This window comes from Populus euphratica, unplaced genomic scaffold (assembly GCF_000495115.2).
Source record: "Populus euphratica unplaced genomic scaffold, PopEup_1.0 scaffold3.1, whole genome shotgun sequence".
NCBI classification, from domain to species: domain Eukaryota; kingdom Viridiplantae; phylum Streptophyta; class Magnoliopsida; order Malpighiales; family Salicaceae; genus Populus; species Populus euphratica.
In genome coordinates this window covers 4880272-4908199 of record NW_011499847.1, presented here as the reverse complement: position 1 = coordinate 4908199, position 27928 = coordinate 4880272, and the positions used below count along the sequence as shown (strand labels likewise).

Genomic DNA, 27928 nt, shown 5'->3' with positions numbered 1-27928 from the left:
ACTAGGGTATAGTTCTGTTGTATACGAAAATGCATGTTTGATGTTGATTTGATGGAAAAAGCAAACATATTCAGTATAGAAAAAGAAAAAAAAAAGTGAGAGAAAATGACATCACATGGTGATTTTAACAATTTTTTTATTTGCGAAACCCTACTTTTTATAAAATATAATTTATGAATCTAGATAAATAAATAAAATTCCAATTATTCCAGATTTTTATAAAAAATATATATTTTAATTTTAATTCAAAATTTATTGTATAAATTTCATCATTACGCTATTTATTCCATGAACAAATTTTAACATTTTTTGTGATGGAATAACATCAAATACATATCATGAGTGTGATTTGAATTTTATTTATTTATTTATTTTTATGCAGGCAACGTAACTAGAGAGATCAGGAGAAATAACTCCATGGTTCATTATATACTTTAAGAGATGGGTTTAACATGTTTGGTTGCAGTATCCTATAAGAATTGTTGTATCTCTGATTCATCAAACCATCAGGTTTTTACCAAGAGGATACTTCTCATTAAAGATTGGAGAATAACAGAAGAAGATTCGAGATTCTAATTAGAATTTGATAAGCTGAGATTTAATATTCCATTTTGATAAGTTCAATTTCTAAACCACCCCACATCAGTTTTGAAAAAAAAATAAACTCATAAAATTTATTTTAAAAAAACCAATGAAGAATATTTTACTTGCTAAGTCACGTGATATACTTCAACTAGCTTTGGCTAATTCATTTGCCTCCATGTATGTGTGTGTATATATATATATATATATTGCAATGTTATATACTCGAGTAAAGATATAATTTTTTTTTTGTATCTTGAAGTTTTAGCTTATGCAAATTTCTAATAAAATATATAAGAAAAACTTGAATAATTATTTTTATTTTTTTAAAATTAATATTGAATAATAAAATTATAAAAAATTAATAAGACAAAAAAACCACTCGGTAATCTAGAATATTAAATAAAAAATAAGTAATATAACATGAAAAAACAATAAAATCTAATTTTTAACAAAACTAACATTGAATAATAATAATAATTATTACTATTATTATTATTACTATTACTCTTCACAACATACTAATATTATTAAAACTATCATTATTATTGTTGTTGTTGTTGTTATTGTTATAATTATTATTATTATTACCACAATATTGCTACTAACTTTGTTGCTCGCCCTCTGCTGGGCATGGAGAATTAGTTTCAGCTGATATATAAAGCATAAAAAACTAAATATATATTTAAATATTTTTCATATAAAGTAGCTAGTACATGTAATCATAGCAGCTTGATACAAAATTATAAACATCGTTTAATTTGAGAATTAACCAAGACAAAAGGTTGCGTGGAGAATAATCAAATCAACCAGATCATGGTGCAGCAAAAAGGTTGCATGGAGTTTTCTTCACAGTTGTAGTCCAATAGCAGGCAAAAAGCTACAGCGCTAACATGGCATTTAGCAAAAATGATCATATTGTGTATGACGTTGTTTTCTTGGACTTCCACTGCTTCTGCAACAAAAATAGAGCCATTTATGTACACGAATGAAAGTGGTAATATATTTACGAACAGTTTTGAGTGAAGAAGAGCTTGAAAACGGGCAAAACATCCCTTCCAAAAAAGGGCAGTGGTGGCTTAACTTGTCGAGGCTGATTCAAGAGATTATTGAAAATTGTGTTCAGCACATAGTTAAAGAAGAAGACAATCTGGTAGGTATCATATGATTGACGATATAGATGAAGGGTCAAAACAACAAAATAGATGAGATGGTCAGTAATAAACAAAAGAACGTGCAAACAGAAAATGGCTGCATGCACCTTATAGAATTTCAAAGGGTCCATTCCAATCCCAACAACGTAAATTATTAAGAGGAAAGAAAGAGTAAGTCGATCACTGTTAAATTGAAAATGTGGCGGATGCAGGAAGTCATTTGAAAAGTAAAAGCGTTGCAAGTGAATTGCTAGATACTGCAAGCTAAATCTATTTTTTCCAAGCAGTTGTGAAGCTCAGAAATTGTGAAGTGATCTGTCAAGTGATACACTGCAAAAGCTATTGGCTTTGGAAGCTGAACATCAATGGGTTCAGCACAATGTATATTGGAATGCGGTGATTGCAAACTAACATTGTTGTGAGGGTGAGAAGGGGGAAACGAGGCATCCAGAGAGCAGTCAGTAAGGCTCGTGAATTAGTCGGAAGCAGCACCCTGCCCCGGTGGGTTGACCTAGGACCAAAGCCGGGTTGAAAGAAAAATAAAAAAAGAAAAAACTCAGTGTAACCCGGCTAACCCAGTAGGTTGATCTGGCAAGACCCGATTAAAACCTGGTTGACTTTTGGTTTTTTTATTAAAATAATGTCGTCTTGATTTTTTTTTTTTAAAATAAAATTTAACTTGGCCGACCCAGTCAAAACTTGGTGAACCGGTTAAAACCTGAAACCCGGGCCTTGGACCGGGCCGGCCACCAACCCAATCTTAAAACTATGATCAAAATGCAAGTGTACTTGAGGGCAAGAAGAAATGTGTGAACAATATAAAATCAACAAAAGAGGAGGCCAGTCTGAATCAATCAGCAAATTAAAGAAGGAATCAGTTATATTGAGTATTTGCAGTAGAGTATGGCTTTGCTGAGAACACAAACAAACAAGGAGGCAACAATGGGCCCTTTTCTTTTTCCACCAAAGAACCTGCCCAAAATTGGCGCCTGCTCTCACCACAGGGCCACGACAAGCATGCATAACCCCACGATAAGAACAGCAACGAAACAGCCCTTAGAAGCCTAGAACCTTTTTTTTTTTTTTTTAGCAGAAGGACCCTGTAAAATTTTGTTCATCAATCCATCACTCCTAATGCAGCAAGCAATCCACAAACAAAAGCCTATGTCAACACTCTAAAGGCAACAGACAACTCAAGGCCTAACAACGGAATCATGTTAATCATTAAATCGAAGGTTAATTTCAGAGGGAAATGAAGAACAAAAGTACCTGGAAAAGTAGCTTATCAACAGAGCAGCCAAACAGCCCCAACAAACCCAAATATTCCTGATAAAAGACAACAAAACAAATAAAAGGATCCAAAACAACCAGGAAGATGAAAAAATGAAATGAGCACCGATTAAAGGAATAAAAGGTGGAAAAAAAGACACCAGCCGAGCACAAACAATGTCAGAAACTGAGTTGATAAAAACCAAAGCCACTACTACACCTTAGAGAGAAGCACACTGGGGAAGAAAAGCCAAGACGAAATGCAATTGAAGGCATGAAAATCCTGCCTGACACAAAATAAAATCAAATAAGTACTACATGAAGTGGCAACACAGCAAGCAGAGTTCAACGAAAACGGCAACTGAAGCAAGTTAAACAACCAAAACAGTAGGGAAAGAACAAACCTTTTACAATTCAACAACATTAGAGACCCAAAGAGAGGCTTGATGAACTAAAATCCCCTAACTAAATTTCTACACCTCTAGAAAACGTCCAATCCGATCCAATAAGCAGTAACACCCCTAAGGACCAAGTACCCAGCCTGGTGTACAATAAATGCAAAGTCATCGTCGCACGCCATCTTTTTCTGAACCAGGACTCACAACCAAGCAAAATCAAACCCAGCCACAGCCAGAACCAAAAAAAAAAAAAAAAGCTCCTCTGGAATTCCAAGCCTGCAACAGGAGCCTCTGCAGACTAAAAAAAGCCGCCAACGCCGCCGCTAGTCTGAGCCAAGACTCACAACCACCCAAAATTAAACCCAGCTATAGCCAAAACAAAGACAGACGGATAAAAAAAATTGGCCTCCTGGATTCCCAAGCCTGCAACTGGAGCTTCTGCAAGCAAAAAGAAACCAGAGGAAAAGAAAACGCAGCTCACCCAGCTCCCAAATGAAAAGCAAGAGAAAGAGCCGCCAACGCCTCCCGCGATCCAGCTGGACCCAGGCACTGCGAGAGCTGGGAGAACAAACCGAAGCCAAAAGAAGGCAACGGCACCCCATCCGAGAGCTCCAAACCATGTTGCATCCAAGACCAAATCACCCCTAACCTGGGAGACGAATAGGCGCAAAGGCAAATCAAGCATGTCCACGGTGCAGAGAGTTTGGATCCACTGTGCCAACGCGATGCTTTTCCCACGCGATTTTGATTTCTTGTAATAACAATAATTATTGATTATGTTATTATAAATATTATTGTTGCTAACATTAAAACTAATGTTGGTACCCCTAACATCGTAACTATAATAATAATAATAGTTATTATTATTATTATTAATATCATAACTATTATAATAAATTATTAATATTATTATTATTATCACTAATTTTACCACAATGACTACCATTATCATCATTATTATCATTTTATCATCATCATTATTATTATTACAAATATTATTATTATAATTATCACTATTATTATTATTATTATTATCATAATAAATAATAATAATAATTATTATTAGTGATAGTATTATTAATATTATTATTATTGTTATTATTATTATAACCACTATCATTATCATTACATTATTATTATTATTATAACAAAAAAAAATTTTAAAAAATTGAATAATAAAACTAAAAACCATAAAAACTCTTGATAAAAAAGCAAAGGAAAAAAAATAAATTTGAAAAAAATATTATTATTATTGAAAAAAATTATAAATTTGATATAAAGGATAAAATTAAAAAATATAAAACTTTCTACAAAATAACCAAAAATAATAATAATAAATTAAAATTACAAGGACTAAATAAAAAAAAACATTATTTGTGTAAATCAGAATTAAATGGTTAAATTTTTTATAAAAAATAAAAATAAAAATAAAAATAAGAAATTAAAAGAATAACATGAAAAATAAAATAAATAAGAAATTATAATTGAATTATGAAATTTAAAAAAATAAATAAAAACAAATAAAAAATAAAGAGTAAAATTGAAAATTAAACAACAAATAGGATAAAAATAGGACAATGATATACTTAACTGTTAGAAAAAGAAAACAAAAAACAAATGATTATTGGTAAAATATAACCACTAGACACCTACATGCATCACGTTATATGGAAAAAAAAAGTCGGCTTTGCATGCAGTGATACAAAAAATAACCAGATTTAATTATCAAACGATGTTATATGCATCATCTAAATAGTGCAATTCCACCCTCTCGCAGGCTTATTTAAAATATCTGCCAGCATATTTTTAAATAAAAAATTAAAAAAAAAACATGAAAAAAATACTAAAACATTCTCATAAACCTATTGTTTTTTGTTTTTTTGTTTTAATTGTTAAAAACATGCTTTCAGTATACATATACATGAATCATAAAAAAATCATAAACACTCTTACTCAACAGCTCAGTTATTATTTTTATCCGGAGGAAAAATAAATAATTATATTATTAAAAAATATAAATTTTGTTGATTGATGAGGTAAAATATGTTTTTAATGACTAATAGGCTGATGGAAAAGACCAACAAACCTCCCCGCCTCAAGACTTAATTTTTTCTCGCCCAGGAGTGAAAGAATAATTTCCTTATAGCAATTCGGGGCAAAATTGCATGTAGAACTACAATGAAACTCCCATGTTTTTTAGCTTTTATTTTAATAATAAAGATTTTGAGGAAAGATAAATTCAGGATATAATAATTTTTCAGGAATAGATTAAATGTAATTAAATATGTAAAAAGTTGAATAGAAACACCTTTAAAAATATAAGCATATGTGAAGTGATTTTCTTTGAATACTGTTATTTAGGTTGACCTCCTCGCAGCACTTTTCACCGTAACAATGTTGTGTTTATTTTATTTTACTGTATAAATCTTATTTTTTTGTGAGATTGAATTTTATAATTTTATTTAATTTATTTTTTATAAAATTTTCATGATTCTTAGATCACATGCAACAATGTTATGCCTTGCTCTTTTTTTTTTTACTTAATTTTTCTTTGGTGTCATAGTTAAATGCTGGGATTATTAAAAATTAAGATTTATATATGTTTTTATTAAATTATTTTATTTTTATTATTTAAGTTGGGAGTTTATCAATTATTATTATATCAACTTAAAATATTTTTTAATTATTTTTTAAATTTATTTAAGTTGGGAGTTTATCAATTATTATTATATCAACTTAAAATATTTTTTAATTATTTTTTAAATTATCCTAACTGAGTGTTTAATTATCTATTACTATTTTTGTCATTAATTAAACTTCTTGGTTTAAAATCTTTGTTTTATATGAGATTAACTTTGTATAATAAAATGATTTATGAGTTAATTTAGATTATTCTAAGTTATTTTTTTCATTTTTTTTAGTTTGTATTTCATTAAGTTCTCTAAATATGATTATTCGATTCACATGTTTAGATTAATTAGAGTTGATATAACATGTTACAATTTAATATTTTTTAAGGATATCATTTAATATATTATTGTTTTATATATTTTTTAAAAAACATGTTATCTTACATTTATCTTATCAATTTATATTTTTATTGATTATCTAGGTTGTTATTAGATTTATCAAATTAACTAGATTTAAATTTATTACAGTATAAAAAAAAAATCCTAACTGAGTGAATCATTCATTCTAGGAGAAGGAATTGATTTTACTGTTTGAAGGCGTTTTTATTGATTTTTTTGCAACAAATAGAGTTTCGTAATTTACGAGTTCCACTCAATATATTCGACCCTTAGCGTAGCGTGTCCCTAAAAACTAAACAGGATCGAATCATTCCAAAACCATTCCCATTACAATTGCTCGAGTAAATTTTGGTCAGAAAGAAACCTTCTAAAAAAGGTCCGTTTAGAAAACGGCCACAAAAAAAAAAATCTATGCCAAAATTCAAGATCTCATTGAAATAAACTTTGCAACGACACGTAGTCTTGGGTCCACCGGGACCATATTATACTCACCCTGACAACTACTGTCCGCAAACTGCGGCCCGTACATGTTTGTGTCACCGTAAGCACTGAACAGCCTGCGTCTTCTGGCTCGCTGAGTTGCCTTTCTTTCCAATCTTGGCCCATAAGTCCCGCGGTCCAACCCCTTGTCATTACTTTTCCTTGCAAAGGGTTGTTGACCGTTAAATCAGTGCCACTACCGCCAATAAATTGCCCTCCAGTTTCAAATAATTTATTGTCTCCTAAACATAATATTAAAATAGCATTAGACTATTAGTTAATTATAAAATACCAATCACTAAACCCTTTGTAATCTCCGCTCGCACCGTACAAAGCTCCAAACATGCGACGGGGATTTCGGTCTCAAACAAGACACGAAAATCTATCATCAAAATTATCGATTCTGTTAGTGTACCTGTCCTGAAGTTTTAACCTTTTAGTTTTCACAACTGAATCTTGTTAAAAAGAAGAAGAAGAAGAAAAGGCCTCCACTGTCTTTACTCGAATTAAGCCATGGCAGTTTCCTGTGATTCGATGCTTCAAAAGATCTTTGCAAAGAGCCCGGCTTTTGATTCAAACAAAAGGATTTTTGGAAAACCAGGGAGTATTTCTGGTGGGGCAATTTCTTGCAATGAAAGGAATCTGAAGAGTAAAGGCAAGATTGCTGTAAAAGCAGCAGCAGAGGCAGATGTTATGGGTTTGAAGAATCATGAGGTGAATCTGGATCTGGGGTTTGACGTGGTGGCTGAGAGAGAGTTGAGAGAGAAAGGGTTCTTGGGGATGAGGAAGACAAAGCTAGTGTGCACTATAGGGCCTGCTTGTTGTTCTCTGGAGGATTTGGAGAGATTGGCAATCAGAGGGATGAATGTGGCTAGGCTTAATATGTGTCACAATACAAGAGAGTGGCACCGTGATGCCATCAGGAAAATCAAGAAGTTGAATGAAGCGAAAGGGTTTTCTGTTTCGGTTATGATTGACACTGAAGGTAGTCTGATTCATGTCGTGGATCATGGAGTTCCTTCCTCTGTCAAAGCAGAGGTATCTTACTAGAATCCCATTGTATTGTTGGGCTTAAATCAGTGCCTTAAGATACTTCTCTCTCTCTCTCTCTCTCTCTCTCTCTCTCTCTCTCTCTCTCTTCTATTGGAGTAGTAAGATCTTCTTTTTAGTAGCTGTTAATTTAGGAGAATTACGAGCAGAATGCAGAGTCAATGGAACTCAGCATTTAGTTTCCCTTTAATTAGGGGAAAATATGTCTATAGACTATTTCTTAATTTTGGATTCTAATAATAATTTGTTGTGATCGGTGGATTTTTGTTTTCACTGGGCACCAGGAAGGTTCAGTTTGGGTATTTACATCTCAAAAGTTTGAAGGTTCTCGTCCATTTACTGTGCAAGCCAATTATCAAGGCTTCTCTGAAGGTAATGAATTTGTTTTATTGCTCGTTACGTCACTTATCCTTTAGTTTTTAAATCTTAGAAGAAATAATAAAAAAAATGCTTTATTTTAATTTATCTTAATAAAATTGAATCATCGGCAGGCATCATGGTGGGTGATGAACTGGTTATTGATGGTGGAATGGCAAGGTTTGAAGTTGTCGAAAGGATGGGGAATGATTTGCATTGCAAGTGCACAGATCCTGGTCTTTTCCTACCTCGAGCCAAATTAAGCTTCTGGAGAGACGGGAAGCTTTCCTATCACGGTCTTCCAACTCTATCCCCAAAGGTTTAGTTATGATTAATCTCTTCTCTCAACGGTTATCACATTCTGTGGTGGTCAATTCATCTTAGTCGGGTTACATTAATTACACTGTAATTTTGGTCCTAAGCTAGTTGTAACTGCATCAGATATCACAGCCTTTGCAGTTTGCTATCTGTTTCGCTAGCTTTTCTCAAAATATGATTGAGAAAACCCAGTCATTTTTAGGTTGTTTGAGTCCGAAACACTAGATTAAAATTGAGTCTCCGCAACTTGCATGCTTGGTACCGCAGACATCCTAGCAGCACTTCTGTCAATTTCCAGGGATCTATGTCATAATGTCTTGAAGTTCACGGATTCACTGGCAGGAACATAGAAGGATGGGCTCTCCATGCCATAATCATTGTTGTCCAACATTGCATACTTTCTCTTTGACAGAATTTTGCATGCGAGGAAGTTACTCTCTCAAATTTATCAGTTATACTCATTAAATGATCTACAGGATTGGGCAGATGTTGATTTTGGAATTTCTGAAGGTGTTGATTTTATTGCCATGTCATTTGTAAATGATGCTGATTCTGTCAAGGATCTGAAGAATTATCTCTTTGCCAAAACGTCCAAGTAAGAACACATTCATCAAGTTGAGATATCACGTAATTTACCCACATAATAATTTCCCTTCCTCTTTCGATTTGTCTACCATAATGTAATGTATTTTACTTGGCTAGTTATTTAGATTCTCTTTTACAGACCAACAAGTAGATGCTGAAACCATACCTGAACAACCTTGTCTTGGCAGATATGTAGCTAATATTACTTTGCTATATTTTTGAAAGAGTGTTAATCTATGTCCTAAATGTTATTGAGTTAGCTAACCACATAGATATAATTGTTTTTTTCCCTTCCTGCTACTTAGTATCTTCTAGAAAACAAAGAGAAAAAACTTAAAGATTGATGTCATTTACAGATCAATAAGAGTACTGGCAAAAATTGAGACCTTGGAGTCTCTTCAGAAGCTGGAAGAAATTGTAGAGGCATCTGATGGAATCATGGTGGCTCGTGGTGACCTAGGAGTTGAAGTTCCATTTGAAAAGATTCCAACAGTCCAGGAGGACATAACTCGCTTATGTAGGCAGATGAACAAGCCAGTAATTATTGCTTCTCAACTTCTTGAATCCATGGTTGAATATCCAACTCCAACACGTGCTGAGGTATTTATTACATGACAACATCTATTGTAATTGCAATTTAATATTTTGGTTGGGAGCCACTATTTTTCTGAAGGGAGAGAAACACCTAAACATTTTTTTTTTGGACAGGATGTGTTCTTGAGAGTAGAAAACGAAAAGAATCAAAACTTACACAGGCAGTTTAAAAGCTCCACATTAAATGACAGATTGAAAATTTATATATGAATCTACAAAATCAGATAAATAAGTGGAAAAGGAACACCTTATTCCATTGCTTGGTCGTGAGAGATCTTTGAAAAACCATTCAACTAATTTTGGAATTAAACAGGTGTCACTTTCAAGTATCACATCTAATGGAATGATGGCAGCTGCTTTTTTAGACACGGCAAGAATATGGATCAGTGTCCCTTTATTCCTAACATGGAAGAAAGGGATTGAGAGAAACAATAGAGCTTTTCAGATTGAGACTTAAATTCATGAGATTATTAAGTCTTGTCCAAGGAGCTGTTTTGTTCTAGAGGGCCCATGCATAGTGTTGTTGAGATTTTGTTCAACTGACTACTTTCTTTTATTTGATAAGGTGGCAGATGTTTCTGAAGCTGTTCGACAGTATGCAGATGCACTGATGTTGTCTGGTGAATCGGCTATTGGGTTACATGGGCAGAAGGCACTTTCTGTCTTGCAGATGGCCAGCAGTCGAATGGAACTATGGAGTCGTGAGGAAAACCAACAGAGTGCTCTTCATAACTGTCAGCTGGGAGGTTCATTGTCTGATTGCATCGCCGAAGAAATATGCAGTTGTGCTGTTCAAATGGGTATAGTTCTCTTTTAACATCCCTATACATTTTCACACTTTTGTTGTGAAGTATTAAGTGGATAGGTGGTATGACAGATGTTAATCGTATCTTATCAGTTTTTTTAAACAAAAAATGTCTTCTCAACATTCTCTATAAACTGAGGAAATTTATTGACAAAAACAATTGATGAGCCAAAAGTCAATTGATGATGCTTGTATTGAGCAGGCTTTAGTGTAGTACCTTAACTGGCTTAGTTCATCATCCTGCCTTCAGTTAAATTGTAATTTGGAACAATGTCTTGAAGATTTTGAACTGCATATTCTCCATGCATAAGACGTTGAAGGGGAAATGAAATGGGATTTGTAGTTATAATTTCATTGATGAACAGATGTGTGATTTTAGTTGTCCTTGACATACTGCCATCCCTAACGATACCAAATAACCATTAAATCCCATTGAGTTTTAGTAGAAGTCCAGTGAAATATGCTAATAATGTACTTGATATATCATCAATGCATGGTCTTCCCTTCTCTTTTGAACTTATAAGCACACACGTGATATTAACTTTTGGAGTATCACCCAAAATATCTAGGCCAATGACTTGAAATTTATGCCGGTTTTCTTGTTCTGCAGCCAACAACCTTGGTGTAGATGCTATCTTTGTGTACACAAAGCATGGTGAAATGGCGTCACTTCTATCTCGCAATCGGCCTTACCCTCCCATATTTGCTTTCACAAGTGACAGTGATGCTCGGATGGCTTTGAATTTGCAGTGGGGAGTTATCCCACTTCTTGTTGATTTATCAGATGATATGGAAGCCAACATCTCAAAAACCATTGATCTGATGAGAACAAATGGAATGGTAAAAGAGGGAGAGGCTGTCCTGGTGGTCTCAGATTTAACAGCAACACATGCTACATCAACCACATTCCAATCAATCCAGGTGAAGACCATTGTTTAGGTGAATTTCTCCCTTCTGAATACAGTTCACTTACTACGTTAGGTATCAGTGACAGGTAAAGTAAAAGAGGAAACTTGGAATCCGAGGCAGAAGGGTGCACATACCCTTTTTATTTGCGTGGTTTTGTTCTTATTCCATTATATGATGATTGTGAGTGGACTAATCCTCAATATTTGAAGGAAAGTTTGTGATTAAAACTTGGATGTTGGATCCATCTATTCTTGAAGAGAATGCCTTCTACAATAGAAGATACGTAATGGTCCATTCAATCAAATGAATTTGGTTTAGTAAATTGTGCGTGATTGTTATCTGATCAGATAACCAAATTCCAGAGCTTCCATATGGAGGCACACACATGGTTCTGCTATTTAGGAATTTTTGCAATCAGAAATAAGGTTGGCCACATTGCAACATGTTGCGTGCATAAAAATGTCAGGGAAACTTGTAACAGAATGAAGCTCATCATTCCTGCCCTTAACAGCGCTGTCTAGTGGGGTTTTAGTTTCCTTCCTGAAACAGGTTTTTTTAACTAATCTAGGTAAAATCTGTTTGTACTGGCTTTAAAGTATGGCATTGCTTGCCACAAACCTAGAAAGGGCTTCTAGTGACGGGACATGCCTCTTTTAATAAATTCTCCCTGTGTCACCTAGCCCTTGAAATGTTCAAACCTCAAAATGATACAAAGAGTACGAGCACGGCTTGAACAATATATGTACTGTCCATATGATCGAAACTCTACCCGGAATCTATTTTTGTGTACATGTGATTATAATAGAGGTCAGAACTGGATGCATTTCATGTTTAGCCCCACCATTCACTGCTAATTTGCAGGCTATCTGCAATTTAAGACGATGCTGCCGGGTCGTAATAGGCTATTATGACACAATGTTTGCAATATCCATCTATTCGGGTTGGCTATAGTTTTTGGAATTGCTTTTTCAATGGGCAGCAACTGAAACTTGCAAGTTTTATTTAGGTTTCAGACTACTGTCCTACAAGAAACTCCTCGTTGGGGTGGTAACCAGCTCCTCCTCAGCGTATCCATGAATCATATTCCCCAATAATTATGCTACAAAACAAAGATTGTGTGTAATCATATGCTTAAGAGACGTGAATTGAGAATTTGTCTTTCTATCAATTTTGAAGGTGCCGTGAAAGTAACATGACTTCCTCTCTTTCCCTGTCAAGAACCAATCACATAAGCAATTGAGCTTCAATATGACTCAAACTTTGTTTAGATTTAGATAATGCTGATTTCTTGAATGTTTACCGTCTTTCACCTCCTCAAATGAGAATAAAAATAAAACAACCATATGTCAAATGCTACGCCCACCTGCACCCTTGAGTTTATTTTTGCAGGGAAATGCAGGGGTGGCAATAGAAAAGTCATATATATATATACATATAAAACAATTCTTGGATGGTGTACTTTCTCAACAACCATGAAACCACTAGCTTTGACTACTTTCACAAAGCTAAGTGGAAAGAGTTCAGTGAATCTTTCCCATCTTTCTTTCTTTCTTTCTTTCGTACTTACAATTGACTTGATGATTTTCTTACAAGGACACAAATCGGTACTATTTTCATAGCTAACGCCTACCTTTTGTTTTCTAAGTTATGTTTGTTTTTTAAAATTTATTTTTTAAAAAATTATATTTTAAATTTTTTTATGTTAATTTATTATTAGAAAAATTAGCTAATAAAAAATAATTTTTAGTTAAAAAAATTTAGCTTAATTTTTAAAAAAGTATTTCTTTAAAAAATATAGACAGAAAACAATTTTTTAAAGTTATGAAAAATTTAGAAATGTCATATTATTTACTGATTATATCAAATTTGATCATCGAATTTTTAATTATTATATATATATATATTTTATTTTAAATATTTATTTTTTAATTTCATCTCTTAAAATTTAATTTTTATATTAATTTTGATCCTCATTTTTATAATTGTTATTTTCTTTTTTTTTATTATTTTTTATTGAAATTTTTTATCTATCAAATTTGGTCCTCATTCTTTTGATTGTTACTTATTTTATTTGAAATAATTTATGAAATATTAATTATTATTATTTTAATTTTTTCATCTTTTTTTTGTAAATTTGATTTCTATTATTTTGATTATTATTTATTTTATTTGAGATAATTTATGAAATTATATTTTTTTTAATTTCATTCTCATTCAACTTTTTAATTTGTAAAATTTATTCCTTATTATTTTAATAAACTTGAGAAAAATAAAATATTAATAAATTATTTTTTAATTTATTTTTTATGATTTAATCAAATAGTGAAAAATATTTTTCAATTTATTTTTTATTACATTATCAAATATAAAAAAATAATTTACTTTTTTAAAATTTATTTTTTAAAAAAATTATTTTTCATTAAATGGTGTTATGTTCCTTATTTTAATACTTTATGTTTTCTAAAATCAAAGGTCACCTTTATATTATCTTTTTTCCTTTTCTGTTTTTGGGCTTGCTTCATAGATTTTATGGAGAGTAAATTGTCTGGCGATTCCTATCCCCACAAAAACGGACATCACCCGACTTCGTAGCCACAGAAGCCATCCATCAGTCACATCATTTATGCGCAAGTTAGTTCCATATAACCTCTTCTTACTAAAATACGCCCATTTGGCGATTCAGGGCTACAGGCAACCAAAACCCACCTCTTGTCTTCACCACTTCCTTCCTTTCTCTAGAAACAAACGCACAACTCCACTCCGTCAAATAATATTTTATTTTCTCTTCTTAAAAAAACGATTTGAAATATTCTTAATTACTCATACTCGTTCACTTCACTTCATGCCAAACACAACATCAACATGGCTTCTCTACACATACTGAAATCAACTCTCTGCCCCCTCTCCACTTCACCGTCAAAAGACTTCATCGGGAAATCAAATTACAGGAAAACAATTCCCAAGTTGAAAACTTTTTATGGCAGCTCAAGAAGATATTCTGAGAGACAGCAAAAGGTTAAGGTTTTTTGTTCTGTCCAAGAAGAAGATAATAATCAAAGAAATGGCAAGTTTTCTAAAGTTTCGAACTTTATTGGTTTTTTGTGATCCTATATTAGAAAGATAGTAGCTTTTTGTTAATATTTATGTTATGCGCGCGTGGGTTTGCTTAGTGAAGAGGGTTTTGTGTTTTTTTCTTCTTATATACAGGGGAAGAGCCAACAGAGTCCTTGTTTATGAAGGAACTGAAGAGGAGGGGTATGACTCCAACTTCATTGCTTGAAGAGACTAATAGAGGCAATTATGGAGTGGAAGATGAAATGAAAATAGGAGAGGAAGATAGGGGTTTCTCCAAAAGAAATCCAGTATCAACTGAAGTTGATAAAAGTTTGTCTAATCAAAGGGAGAAGTCAATGGCTCTTAATAGTGAAGGACTTGAGGTTAATTTTGTTTCTTTACTCTTTGTTTACTATTTCTCAAAGTTTGTTTTGCTCTTTGTTTATTTGTCAAAGTATTGCTTGAATTTTCTATTAATTAAGCCGTGCCAAAACTTGAGCTCTAATCATGGGAGAATCTTTTGTTGTGTGTACTTTCTTGCCTATATCTAAAGGTGATTTCTACTGGCACTAATCCTAAATGAATCATTATTATCTCATTCATGTTGAAGCTCCTGGTGCTGTTTGTAATCTAATGAGGTTATTTTTTAATGGTCTTCCTAAATGGCTATCGACACTTGGCTGTTACATTTGTTTCTTTCCACCAATTCAGATGTGATTGTTTATATTGGAGATGGATTTTTTTTTTTCTTTTGCAAATCTAAGTGCAGGTATGCTATGACGGGCTTACATTTTTTTCTCTGTTTCAGGGGTTAATTCCTAGGGCTAAGCTTTTGCTTACTCTTGGAGGAACTTTCTTCCTGGGATTTTGGCCATTGATTCTCATAACTGTCGCATTTTTTTCCAGTCTCTACTTTGTAAGTTATTTTCCTGTTACACTCATGTCTATTTAACATGTTACCATGGATCCTTGCCAGTTTTGTTTGGTGTTTCTTTGTCCAAACCTTGTGCTGCGTTAGGTCAAGGTTTTTTAATTTTTTAATTGCTATCATTAGTTCTACTCTGACAATTCAGCTTTTTGAAATATGTTTTTTGTTGGAAGGTGATCAATGATGTGGTGTATTGAAATTTGAGATCTGAAAGTGGCTACTGTCATATATAGTATGTTTCTGTTGGGGCTCTGTGTAAGTGTTCAAGTTACCATGATTATAAATTGGAATGGTTTGGCAATGAGATCAGACTTAGTTCATATACACAAACGAGAAAGGTAGGATAACATAAAGCATTTCTTCAAATTATGATCATGATAGTTTGTTGATGAGGATCCATCAAACAAGGGGCATAAGATCAAATTTTAAACGATCTTGTAGTTTGTTCTACCGCCAAGAACGGGATTGGCAAGCTTAAGGAGATCTTTGGTTAACTATGATGCATCTTATACCACAGTAATTTGACCGTATTTTTTGAGTTGGTTGCATGCTAGCTAAGCCCTCTACTTCCTTCAATCTTGGGACATTCTACTTCTAGGTGGAAAAAAAACAGAAATTGTGGTGAAGGCATTGTCTTTGAGTGGATGTTTTCTCTCTATTGAGTTGTGAGTCTACATGTTACTTATGATGTCACATACTTAAACTCTTTGTTTCGTGTCTGCGTATGCTTGGTGAATCTGCTGTTGGTTGTCATTGCTCTAGGGAAGTCAAATAGTCTTTGTCATCATATTGGTTGCGCATAACTTATTTGTCCCATGGAAACTAGCTACTGATGATTCAAATAAAAAAAAAAGAGGAAAAAAGAAACTAGTTACTGACATGTTTCCTCTTTTCTTTGGGCAGTACTTTGGGCCAAGCTTCGTCCATGACGGAAGCAATGCATCATTCTCACCACCACAATATATTGATCCATATGAACTGCTGGAAGACGAAAGAATATCTCAAATAGCTCCTAGTTTAAAATGAAGCACAAAACAATTCTACGTAAACCAGCATCTTTAAACTTCAATTCTAGATTTGATATCTCTGTAGCATATTTTGTCTGGCCTAGTTGATTCTTTTTCTTTGTAAATACTATCATACCAATTACCATGTACTCTCAACAGTTCTATGTTCAGCATCTTTCCCAATATTTTGAATTTCCAGTTCTTGCTGGAACGCCAAGAAAGGTGTTTGTGGTCTCATTGTTTATGTGCTAATTTAGAATCCATTTCCTTGTGCATGCAGCATGCAATTGCTCCACAGAGTAATCAATCCATGTGCCGCCGAGCTTCAATTATTCTAATTCTTGCCGAGTTAAAATTTATCCATAACACATCTCCTTTTTATGAATCTTCCAGGGTATACTGAAATTCTTCAGTTGAAAAGGTTTTGTTTACCGCAGTTATCATAATCTAATTTTTAATTTTTAATTTTATGTAAATAAAAAGAAAATGAAAGGATGAATGAAGTGGAATGAACGAAGAAAAATTAAGATTTAAGTTAACACAAATAAAAAGTTTTAAGGGTTACTCAGGTGGATTAATAAATTTAAGAGCTCATTTTGGTCATAAATTAAAAGAATTGATATATATAGAAATTTAATTAAATTTTAATAAATAATATTGAGTTTAATTAAAGAATTCATCGAGTGAGATTTAATTAAACTTTAATAAATGATGCTGAGAGTTTAATTAAAGAATTTTAATTAAAAAATTGATCGAGTTTAATTGAAGAAATATCAAAGTTTAGAGTTAAATAAAGATTTAATTAATTAAATTAAAAGTCAATGATAATTATAATTTTTCTTTCATATGTTCAAAAACATGTTAACATTTCAAAACTCAAATTGAAAAACAACTGTTCTAATTCAAAAATGATGTTGTTTTTCATTTTCATTTATTATCTTCTTCCTTTGAAAATTATAATTATTAAATCCGGACTAGCACAGATGAATTAACTTAGAATTTGATCAACCAGGTGGTTGGACCAACCCGAGTAAGTTAAAAGATTGGGATGAATAAAAATTCAACAAAAACCCTATTAACTTGTCAAGTTGACTAATGACCTAGCAAAATCTTGTTGAAACTTGATATTTTTTTTTCAAAGCATTTTTTTCCTTAGTTAAGGACTCTCTTTTTTATTTTTTCATTGATCATTAGCTATTTTCAAATTTTATGGAAGAAGAATATTTTATTTTTTTAATATAAGATTTAAAACATTTTAGTATACATTATCTATATTTACATAAAAAAATTATATTTTTTTAATATTTAATAAATTTTTTATTTAAATAGTTCAACTTAAAAAATTAATACGTTAATGTAATATTTTTTTAATATGATATAAAAAACTTTTTTAATTTTTTTTATATAAATTATTAAAATTTTAATTTTTTTTTTAAAAAAATTTCCAGTCCAACATGGATAACAGTGTATAACCCATGACTCAGCTCCTCAGCTGGGTAAAGCCCGGTTGGTTCTGACAACTATGCTGGAAACAGAGGAGACCCCATGCAAAGGGAACACCGACCGCCACCAGACAAGCCACAGGCACACGGCAATTCCCACGACTTCCATCTCCGGTTTCTCAGATCGTTCCCGTTTCCTTCGCCACCGTTAACAAGTCATTAAGGCGTGGAAGAAACCACCACCAACAGTCCAGCAATGGCGGGACTGTTGGTGTCCCAATCCGGCCAAAATACGAAGTCCTAGTTCCTATCATTATCAGGGGAAGATAAGCAGCGAGAGGGAATGCCTATAAAAGGCAAGTACAGGAAGAAAAAAAAAGAGGTATAAGGGGGAGGAGAAAACAAAGGGGAGAAGACCAGAAGAGAGACAGAGGGAACAGGAGAGAACCCAGAGAATAAAAACAAAACAAGAGACAGAGGGAAGAGAGACTGAAAGGAGGAGGAAGAGAAGGACATTCTCCGGCCAGTGCTAGGACCATTAACTTCGTCTTCGTCTTCGCCAAGGTAAGCCTTCGTTTTCCTCCCCGCATTTTTAAACTTCTCAGAACAGTGCGAAGGTAATTATAATTACCTTCGCACTGTGCAGTGCAGCGTGATTAGATCGCGCGTGCCCGATGCCTGGCCGGTTACTGGTCCGCACTGGTAACCGGGCCGGGCTGAGGAGTCTATCTCAGCCCATATAGGTAAGTTAGATCCAACCTAATTAAAAAAAAAAAAAGAACCAGATTTTGGTTCCAGTCCCATCCATTTCAATCTGCTTAGTATTTTACCAAGGGTAATACATATTTATTTTCATCAATAAATTTTTTTAATGAACACCTCGATATCCAAGTATTACACAAGTCATGACAAGTATTAGGATTACAGCAGTTTTCAATTATCCCGAGTTAAAAGATTTATATTCTTATTAATTCCTTTATTTTTCATGTTCTATTTTTTCTTTTTTTAACATGAAATTTATTTCCTTCCTAATATCTGTTTTGGTTTTCAAAATAAAATCAAGAATGAGCTAAAAAATAGCCGACATAAATAAATAAGAATTTGAAAAAAGGTTTTACCATTTTAATATAAATGAAATAATTAGAAAAAATAAATTGATTAAATAAATAAATACAAAAAAAATATTATTTTTTGAGTTTTTAATCAATTTTTACTTTCTTAAAAAAATAAAAAATCAACATGGTTTTGATAAAGTCAAAATTTATAATAATAATAATTAAAAAAACTTCAAGAGATATAATGACTAAGGAGATTTGATCTCTTTGTTTTTTTTTTTTTAACCGACTTTTTAGGTTCAAATCTAACGACCATTATCCGAGAGGTATATCTTTAAAACTGTTGAAAAGAAATCTTATCTCAATTGATGCATATTATCATCATCATTATTATTAAAAAATTAATAAAATTAATTTAAAACGAAAAAATCTAAAACTTTTTAAAAACATGTTAGCCTAAACAAGGGTGCTAATTAATGTTTGCTTCTGCACTTCAGTCTGAGATGCCCCCGCTACTAGTAGTGGTAATTACTTAATCTGAAATTAGAAAAAGCAGTCTAACAGACACCGAAAAACTATGAAAAGAGAGCACCGTCAATGCATTCCTCATAATGTGCAGGAACCATTTTTTGAAGAAAAAAAGGAAAATCTTGTTGGCTTTCCCCTTGAAACATGTTTCTTGCAATCTGTTCTGGCATTGCTTGTATATGTTCTTGATAGTTTTCCATATATATCCCACGGTATGTTGGGTGATATGAGGAGAAAGGAAAGGAAATAAAGCGAGAGAGAGAGTAGTGGAGAGCTAATTTATCAATTTTACATTATGATCCTTGATATGCCTGCCAAAGTAATCTGTTGTCCACTTGGACAAGAAACACTCGTAGCAATTTACAGCTGATTCTGATTTATGCCCCCCTCTTGATTCTCGCTGTATTAATGCTGGTGCTTATTTTCAGTTTGACCATTTATACTCTCAAGAGTGAAGAGAGCAGTCTCCAAGGCTCCATTTATCTTTTCAGATACACCTCCGAGATACAGAAAGGCAGACATGGCTACAATGCCAGGAAACGGGCAAAGCTTCGCTCTAGACATTGTAAAAACTGATGACGATGGTCGCTTAAAGAGAGACGGTATCAGTTTTTTTCTCTTTCTTTAGATCCATGAACAATTTCCTCATTTTCTGTTTCTTTCTCCTTGTTGAGTCAGGGTTTCTTTCACTTCATTGTGGCATCCTTCTCAGTTTTTTGCATGTTTTTTCCCCCTTTGCAGGAAATTTGATGTCTGCGAGTGCACACATCATTACAGCTGTTATTGGGTCTGGAGTTCTATCTCTTGCATGGGCCATGGCTCAGTTGGGTTGGATTGCAGGACCTATTTCTCTTCTAATCTTCTCTTTAATCACTTGGTTTAATTCCTGTCTCCTAGCTGACTGTTATAGGTTCCCAGGTCCCCTTGAAGGGACAAGAACCTACACTTACATGGGTGCTGTAAAAGCTCATTTAGGTAGGCAACATCCACAACATATTCAATACCCTTGAAAAATGTCAGTATACTTGCTTCAAAAAGCACTTGAACCCATCATCATTATTGATCTGTTTTTCTTTATTTGTTGGTTCATAATCAGGAATTCCGACTCATTAATCTGTCTTGCGCGCTCCCATTTCGCTCCTTATTGGCCATTCTATGGTTGTTAGAACCTCCAAGCTACAGATACTAATCTTTCAATCCCTTTCTCTCTGTAGGAGGAATCAAGTACACACTCTGTGGGATATCTCAATATACTAATCTTGTAGGAACGTCAATAGGATACACAATCACCGCATCTATAAGCATGGCGTAAGCTCCCACAAATTTTCAATTTTTTGAATTCATATCCGTAGCTATTAAAAAGAAATTCAAGAATACAAGTTGTTAACGCCAAAAATCTGAAGATTCTAAAGCAACACGAGCATTATGATTCCAATGGAGGAAGGCTGATGGGCAATAACTAGTACGAATATACAATAATAATTTATTTTTACTATACTGAAGTGTTTTTTCCCCTCTCCCCTCCCTTCAATAAACAGGGCCATTAAAAGATCAAACTGCTTTCACAGGGAAGGCCATGACGCAGAGTGCCATGCATCAACGAATATGTTCATGATCATATTTGGGATTGTACAAGTCATGATGAGCCAAATACCTAATTTTCATGAGCTTGTCGGGCTTTCCACCCTCGCTGCTATCATGTCTTTTGCATACTCACTGGTCGGTATCGGTCTCTCCATAGCTGCAATTGCAGGTCAGTAATAGACAAAAATAAACCATCAATTCTAATTCACAGGATTAGCTATAAATTTTTCGTGTTTGCACAAAATATTGATAGTGATAAAAAAAACTATGGATAAGTTTGATGTGATATTGTTTTCGTTGTTTTTAAAGGAGGGAAAGATGTTAAAACAAGCCTAACAGGAACTGTGGTAGGGGTGGACGTGACAAGCACAGAAAAGGCTTGGAATTGCTTTCAAGCCATTGGAAACATTGCATTTGCCTACACTTATTCCTCAATCCTTGTTGAGATACAGGTAACTCAATTTATTAGATATCAGCAGATTCAGCACACATGCACTCAGGAAAGAGAAGTTCAAGAGACAAGGAAGTTAACTAGTTTTCTTTTACCACGAGCAACCCTTTGCATGAAACAGATTCTCCATCCAAAAGAATGAACTCAAATGATTATTTCCATGGATCACAGGATACACTAAAATCAAGCTCGCCAGAGAACCAGGTGATGAAGAAGGCTTCCCTAGTTGGAGTCGCAACAACCACTGTATTCTACATGCTGTGCGGAACGCTGGGTTATGCAGCGTTCGGCAACGTGGCACCAGGCAACTTCTTAACAGGATTCGGTTTTTATGAGCCCTACTGGCTCGTTGACTTTGCTAACTTATGCATTGTTATTCACCTTGTTGGTGCTTACCAGGTAAATGTCTAAAGTTACAGTCAGGATGCCTATTTCATTTTCATCTCTGAGCCCTATTTGGTTATTCCTGTACATTTTAACATCTCCAAAAATCCAGAAAATGAGCTCAGATCACTGGAAAAAAACCTGAAAAGTCGTTAGTTTTTACAGGAACAAATAAATTGTACTAATGCTGTGTTGCGTGTAGGTATATTGCCAACCGATATTCAAGCTCGTGGAAGATTCATGCCGCAAGAAATGGCCAGAGAGTGGATTCATAACAAACGAACACCCTGTTGACATTCTATTTTATGGTGTTTTTCATGTGAATTCCTTCAGGTTATTGTGGAGAACAGCCTATGTGATAGCATCATCTGTGATGGCAATGACATTTCCGTTCTTCAACAGTGTTCTGGGTTTCATTGGTGCGATATCATTTTGGCCATTGACTTTGTATTTCCCAGTACAGATGTACATATCACAGGCGAGAATTAGACGATTTACCTTCACCTGGACATGGCTAACGATTTTGACTGTGTCCTGCCTGATTGTATCACTTGCTGCTGCTGCCGCATGCGTTCAAGGCCTCATCGTGGAACTCCACAGCTTCCAGCCTTTCAAATCTGTTTCTTAGGTTGTAGCTGCAGGTTTAAACATTATCTTATGCGAAATAATTATGTAATTGACTGTGATGTTGGACTATTCATCACAATAACGCTTAATTAAGGGCCTATATTATTGGCCTCCGCCGGTATCTCTCTTTTAAGTATAAAGCTCACCAGGGGGACGCTTTTCTTCCCATACCGCTTATAAGTGGATTACAATAGTAATCCCGTTGTTTTTTTTTTCGTTTTTTTTTAATTTAGTTTTTATTTAATGTGTTTAGAGAGATTTATAAGTTTATAATTTATTTTTTATATGGTTATTAATATAAAAAAAAAATCTTAACATGGGTTTATATTATGATATGGTCTATTTTTCTAAAAGTTTAGTTTAATAAAAAAAATATATTTTTTAAAACATTAGACTATTAAAATTTGAGGAGTTAATGTCTCAGTTTGTAAGTTTGATGAGGTAACTCTTGTTGTCTAAGTTCATGAATTTAGTTCTTATTACCCCGATTCAAGGGTTTAGCGAGGATATTTTTTAAAATATTTTTTAATTAAACTTAATTATATGATTATCTATTTTTTTAATTTATCATATAGTTAAAATATAATTTTAGAAGAAAAAAAACATGCTATTAAAGTTTACAAAGTTCATAGGCTTGTTGATGGGTTTGGTGAGTTTAACTTCTTTTTTTTTTTTTATTACTTCATATTAGGTTTATTGAAAATCAAGTTTTATAATTTTTTTCATTTTATTTTTTATAAGGTTATAACAGTTTAAAAGAAAAAAGTCATAATATTGGTTTGATGTCTAATTTTATTATCCTTTTTTTTATTATTATTGTCATATAGTTAAAATAAACAATAGTTTATATAAAAAATTATTGATTCCAATGGAGTACATTATCCAGTTGGTGGGTTTAACATGTTGGCCCGGGTTACTCGATTCATGGATTTAACCATCAAACCTAATTTGTTTTTTTAAAAAAAAAAAAATTTATCCTTTAATTTTCTAATTGTTTTTTTTATTTCACTCTTTTTCAATATTGAATTAATTAAAAAATAAAATTTATATTTTATTTTTTTATTTTTTATAGAGTTATCATGATATCAAAAAAAACTTTATTTTTAGGGTTGGCACTCGATTTTGCAAATATAACCTAGGTCACAGGGTAATTAAGGTCGATCTAATTTGACATCGTTTTAATATTAAAAAAAATTATTGTCTTAATTTTTTTTAAAAAGATATGTCATGTTTTTATTGGTCATCCAAATTGTCTTAAAATCTATTAAATTAAGTGATTCATTTTGGATCAGCTTTATGATTTAATTCAAAACTTGAGTTAAGTAAACAAATTAGTCGGCAGGTTTCAAAATTAAATTAGTTAATTAGATTTAATAATACTTCCAAAACAAGTCCATACTCTTAACATTTTTTTTTAGTTTAAAAAAAGAATAGCATGATCCACAATTGAACACGGACGAATATACTGGTAACTTTTGATTTACCTTTGTATTTTACTAATAAAAGTTAGAAGATTTTAAAAATCATGTTTTCAATGATTTTGAAGACTTTCAAATAAAGTTTAAAATTTATTATTTTGAATTTTCCATATTTTTCCTAATTAGTTTAAATTTTTTACTATTTAATTTAGGACTCTTTAATTACTGTTTAAAATTTATTTAAGATATTTTTATTGTATATAAACAACTTTGAAAAATATAATGTTAAGTTCTAATTAGAGAAAAATATTCCTTTATAAAACACGAATTAATGTTCTTATTGTTTAGGTCATTGGCTTTCTTTGTGCTTGTTATTTTGTTATATTGATTTTATATATGTTAATTGTTGTAGAACTCAATGATTCATGGTTATTGTTAGTTATTATATGTTATTGAATAATTATGGATAAAGGCTCTTGTATGATGAGACATGGGGGATTCTATTTGAAAAAAATATTTAGGTATAGAGACGAAATACAAAATTAATAAGTTAGTTAATAGGAGCAAGTAACCTGAGAAATCAGGAGGAGAGTAATCATATATCTATGATTAGCTTTGAGAACTCTTTCAAAGGTATGAGTATAAAAAATAACCTTTTGATTAAGAAGAAGCTTAAGATGTCATTGAGAATAAGGATTGCAAAAAAAAACCTTAAATTTCTATAAAATAAGAATTACAAGGGTTATTTCATAAAGTGAAGGATTTTTCGATACTCCAGAAGAATTATTTGGAGTTAATAAATTTTGACTCTGTCCTGCCTGCTCGTATCACTTGCAGCTGCTGTCACATGTGCTCAAGGCCTTATCATGGAACTCCACAACTGCGAGCCTTTCAAATCTGTTTCTTAGGTTTCCTTTTTCTACTATCCTTTTATAGCTATAAGTTTAAACATTATCTTATGTGAAATAATTATGCAATTGACTGTGATGTTGAATTATTATTTTTTTTAATTTAGTTTTTATTTGATGTGATAACATAGATTTAAAGAGTTTGATAATTTATTTTTATATAGTTATTATGATATTTAAAAATTATCTTAGCATTTGATTCATATTAAAAAAATATCTCAAAATTACAGTATGGGTTTATTTTTAAAAAAAGCTTAGTTTAATAAAAAAAAATTTAAACTAAGTTAACTAACTTTGTGGAGTTAGTGAACCGGTTTGCAAGTTTGACGTGATAACCTTGATTGTCCCATTTCTTTGGTTTAGTGAGGTTGGTTTTTTATTTTTTTTCTAATTAAACTTAGTTATATGATTGTTTATTTTTTATTTAATCATATAGTTAAAAAATAGTTTTTTTTTTTAAAAAAACAAGCTATTAAATTTTAGATGTCCATAATCTTATTGATAGGTTTGGTGAGTTTAACTTCTCTTTTTTAATTTTTTAAAATTTTTTATTTATTTTTTTCAATAATAGATTGATTGAAAATTAAGTTTTATAAATTTTTTTTTTTATATGAGGTTATTACAATATTGATTTGACACTTAATTTTGTAATAGTTTTTTTTTTGTTATCATATGCTTAAACAAACAATAGTGCAGAACAAAAATTATTAATTTCAGTGGGTTTGACGTGTTGATTCGAGTTATCCACTTTACTAGTTTAGCAAGTTTACCAATCAAACCTGATATGTTTTTTATATAGTTTTTTATCCTTTAATATTTCTAATTGTTTTGTTTTATTTCACTTTTTTTTTAATATTGAATTAGTTGGAAATTGAAATTAATGGTTTATTTTTTTTTCTATAGAGTTATCGTAATATCAAATAAAATTTATTTTAAGGTTAACATTCGATTTTGCAAGCATAACCTAAGTCACAGGAAACCAAGATCGATCTAATTTGACATTGTCTCAATATTAGAAAAAATAATTGTTTTAATTTTGTTTTAAAAACATGTCATGTTATTACTAGTTATCCAAGTTGTCTTTAAACTCATTAAATTGAATGATTCATTTTGGATCGGCATTCACATGATTTAATTTACAACTCAAGTCAGGTAAGGAGATGGGTTAGCAGGTTTCAAGATCAAAGTGCGTGATTAAATTTAATGATGCTTCTAAAAAAATTTCTATACTCTTTATATTTTGTTTTATTTAAAAAAATAATAATCTAACACATAATAGAATGCGAACAAATGTACTAATAACTTTTGATTTATTATTGTATTTTACTAAAAATAATTAGGAGATTTTAAACATCATATTTTATGTGATTTTAAAATTTGGTAGTCATTTAAGAATGTTAAGGCCTTTAAATAAAGTCTAGAATTTATTGTTTTGAATTTGATTCTAGGTTAGTTTATTTTTTTATTTAATTTAGAACTCAATTATTGTTTAAAATTTATTTAAGATATTTTTGTAGTATATAAACAATTTTTAAAAAATATAATGTAGAGTTCTAATTAAAGAGAAATTTTCCCTAATAAAACATGAATTAAAGTTCTTATTGTTTAGACCATTGTCTTTCTTTGTGCTTGTTATTTTCTTGTATTATTTTTGTATGCATAAATTATTATCAGAACTCAATGGTTCATGATTATTAGTTATTGTATGTTATTAAATCATCATGAATAAAAGATTGTGTAGGATGAGATAAGAGGGGTTTTATCCCAAAAAAATATTTAGAAACTCGTGATGATAAATATGAGTTAGTTGACAAAAGTGAGGAATTTAAGAAATCAGAAGAAGAGTGATCACATATATATGACCATCTTTGAGAACTTTTTTGAAGACAAAGTATAAAAAAATAACTTTTTCATTAAGAAAAAGCTTAAGATATCATTGAAATTAAGAATTACAAAAATCTCAAACTTTCTATCATATAAGATTTAGAAGGGTTGTTTTATAATATGACGGAATTTTTTATACCCCAAAATAATTATCTAGAGTTAACTTTGAAGATATCAAAGTAATAGAAATTCTCAACCACAAAGAAGTAGTGAACTGACCTATTATTTATTATGAATAATTAAGTACTTAAAGTTAATGTTTGAAGAATTTCAAGATGGTTTTGGTGTGCTCAACAAATATGTATTGTCAAAACATAATATATGGTTTGATTTCAATGATAATAGCTTCAATTTTAAATTCAATCCTCGATTAATACATTTTTATCCTGACATGTGTATTGAAAAATAAAAAAGATTTGGGCTAGTAAATGAGAACACACATTGATCTGCATGTGGCGTAAGGTTTTAATAAAAAGACTAAGTATGTAAAGGGTTGGAAAACTTTTACTGGACATCAACGAAAACAGGACTAGAGCAGATTAAACTCAAGACCGAATTATCTCCAATACAAAAAGATTGATGCTAGAAATTTTTCATAAACATGCAATCTAATGTTAACACATGCACAACTTTTTTTTTGTGCTTTTGATGTAGCTATTGTAAGAAAATTTTAAAAGCTTTTGTTTTCTATAGAATTCAAAATAGTTAATTTAGAATTTTTTTCTAATTAGTTTATAACTTTTTAATTATTTTTTCAGTTTTTCTATGCCATTTTTCCTTGTAATATAAACTGTCGTAATAGCTCTAATATTTTGATTGAAAAACATATTATGCAAAAGACCAAGAATTGATGCTCTTGTTGTTCCCTTTTCGGTAACATTCTATTTCTTTTTCTGTGTTTGTTTTCTTATATTGTTTTCATCTAGGTAGAAGGACACTTGTTCAAGAAAGCTTGCAACGGCAACATCCCATGGAAACATGATCTAGTTCAAGAATATCTAGTTAATAGCTTCAGAAATTTTAAGTTCGTTTCAAAATCTGGAACAGACCATATCTCTCCTCGAAGTTGTTACTCTTTCATAAGTCCATCCAGAGTTTCAGATCAACAAATGGCAATGAAACCAATAG

At 31.8% G+C, this 27928-nt stretch overlaps 4 protein-coding genes across 9 annotated transcripts; 3 read left to right on the top strand and 1 right to left on the bottom strand.

Moving 5' to 3' along the window:
• Nucleotides 1-1359: 1359 nt before the first annotated feature.
• LOC105109390 (uncharacterized) lies at nucleotides 1360-4142 on the bottom strand. 6 transcript variants are annotated; one of them, XR_839246.1, is made up of 4 exons: nucleotides 3410-4142; nucleotides 3226-3292; nucleotides 3006-3062; nucleotides 1455-1537 (listed from the first exon to the last, which is right to left on the bottom strand). XR_839246.1 is itself a non-coding variant. In XM_011004104.1 (3 exons), the coding sequence occupies exons 1-3, from the start codon at nucleotides 4086-4088 to the stop codon at nucleotides 1496-1498; spliced, it is 303 nt and encodes a 100-aa protein (XP_011002406.1). In that variant the 5' UTR covers nucleotides 4089-4142; the 3' UTR covers nucleotides 1360-1495. The 6 variants fall into 6 exon arrangements, 1 of the variants encoding a protein (XP_011002406.1); XR_839248.1 differs by having other exon boundaries at nucleotides 3226-3288; XR_839250.1 differs by lacking the exon at nucleotides 3226-3292 and having other exon boundaries at nucleotides 1360-1537.
• A 2950-nt stretch (nucleotides 4143-7092) lies between these two features.
• On the top strand, nucleotides 7093-11854 carry LOC105109381 (pyruvate kinase isozyme A, chloroplastic-like). Its single transcript, XM_011004092.1, has 7 exons — nucleotides 7093-7950; nucleotides 8247-8334; nucleotides 8454-8638; nucleotides 9114-9232; nucleotides 9579-9822; nucleotides 10382-10616; nucleotides 11232-11854. Exons 1-7 carry the CDS (start codon nucleotides 7426-7428, stop codon nucleotides 11558-11560), a joined length of 1725 nt encoding a protein of 574 aa, XP_011002394.1. The 5' UTR covers nucleotides 7093-7425; the 3' UTR covers nucleotides 11561-11854.
• Nucleotides 11855-14133: 2279 nt separating this feature from the next.
• Nucleotides 14134-16756, top strand: LOC105109375 (uncharacterized). The gene is made up of 4 exons (XM_011004079.1): nucleotides 14134-14594; nucleotides 14738-14967; nucleotides 15393-15500; nucleotides 16416-16756. Exons 1-4 carry the CDS (start codon nucleotides 14393-14395, stop codon nucleotides 16536-16538), a joined length of 663 nt encoding a protein of 220 aa, XP_011002381.1. The 5' UTR covers nucleotides 14134-14392; the 3' UTR covers nucleotides 16539-16756.
• A 1668-nt stretch (nucleotides 16757-18424) lies between these two features.
• On the top strand, nucleotides 18425-24946 carry LOC105109365 (amino acid permease 6-like). The gene is made up of 9 exons (XM_011004067.1): nucleotides 18425-18525; nucleotides 19973-20146; nucleotides 20286-20519; nucleotides 20759-20852; nucleotides 21083-21297; nucleotides 21438-21580; nucleotides 21751-21978; nucleotides 22166-22591; nucleotides 24917-24946. Exons 2-8 carry the CDS (start codon nucleotides 20065-20067, stop codon nucleotides 22589-22591), a joined length of 1422 nt encoding a protein of 473 aa, XP_011002369.1. The 5' UTR covers nucleotides 18425-18525; nucleotides 19973-20064; the 3' UTR covers nucleotides 24917-24946.
• Nucleotides 24947-27928: the final 2982 nt, after the last annotated feature.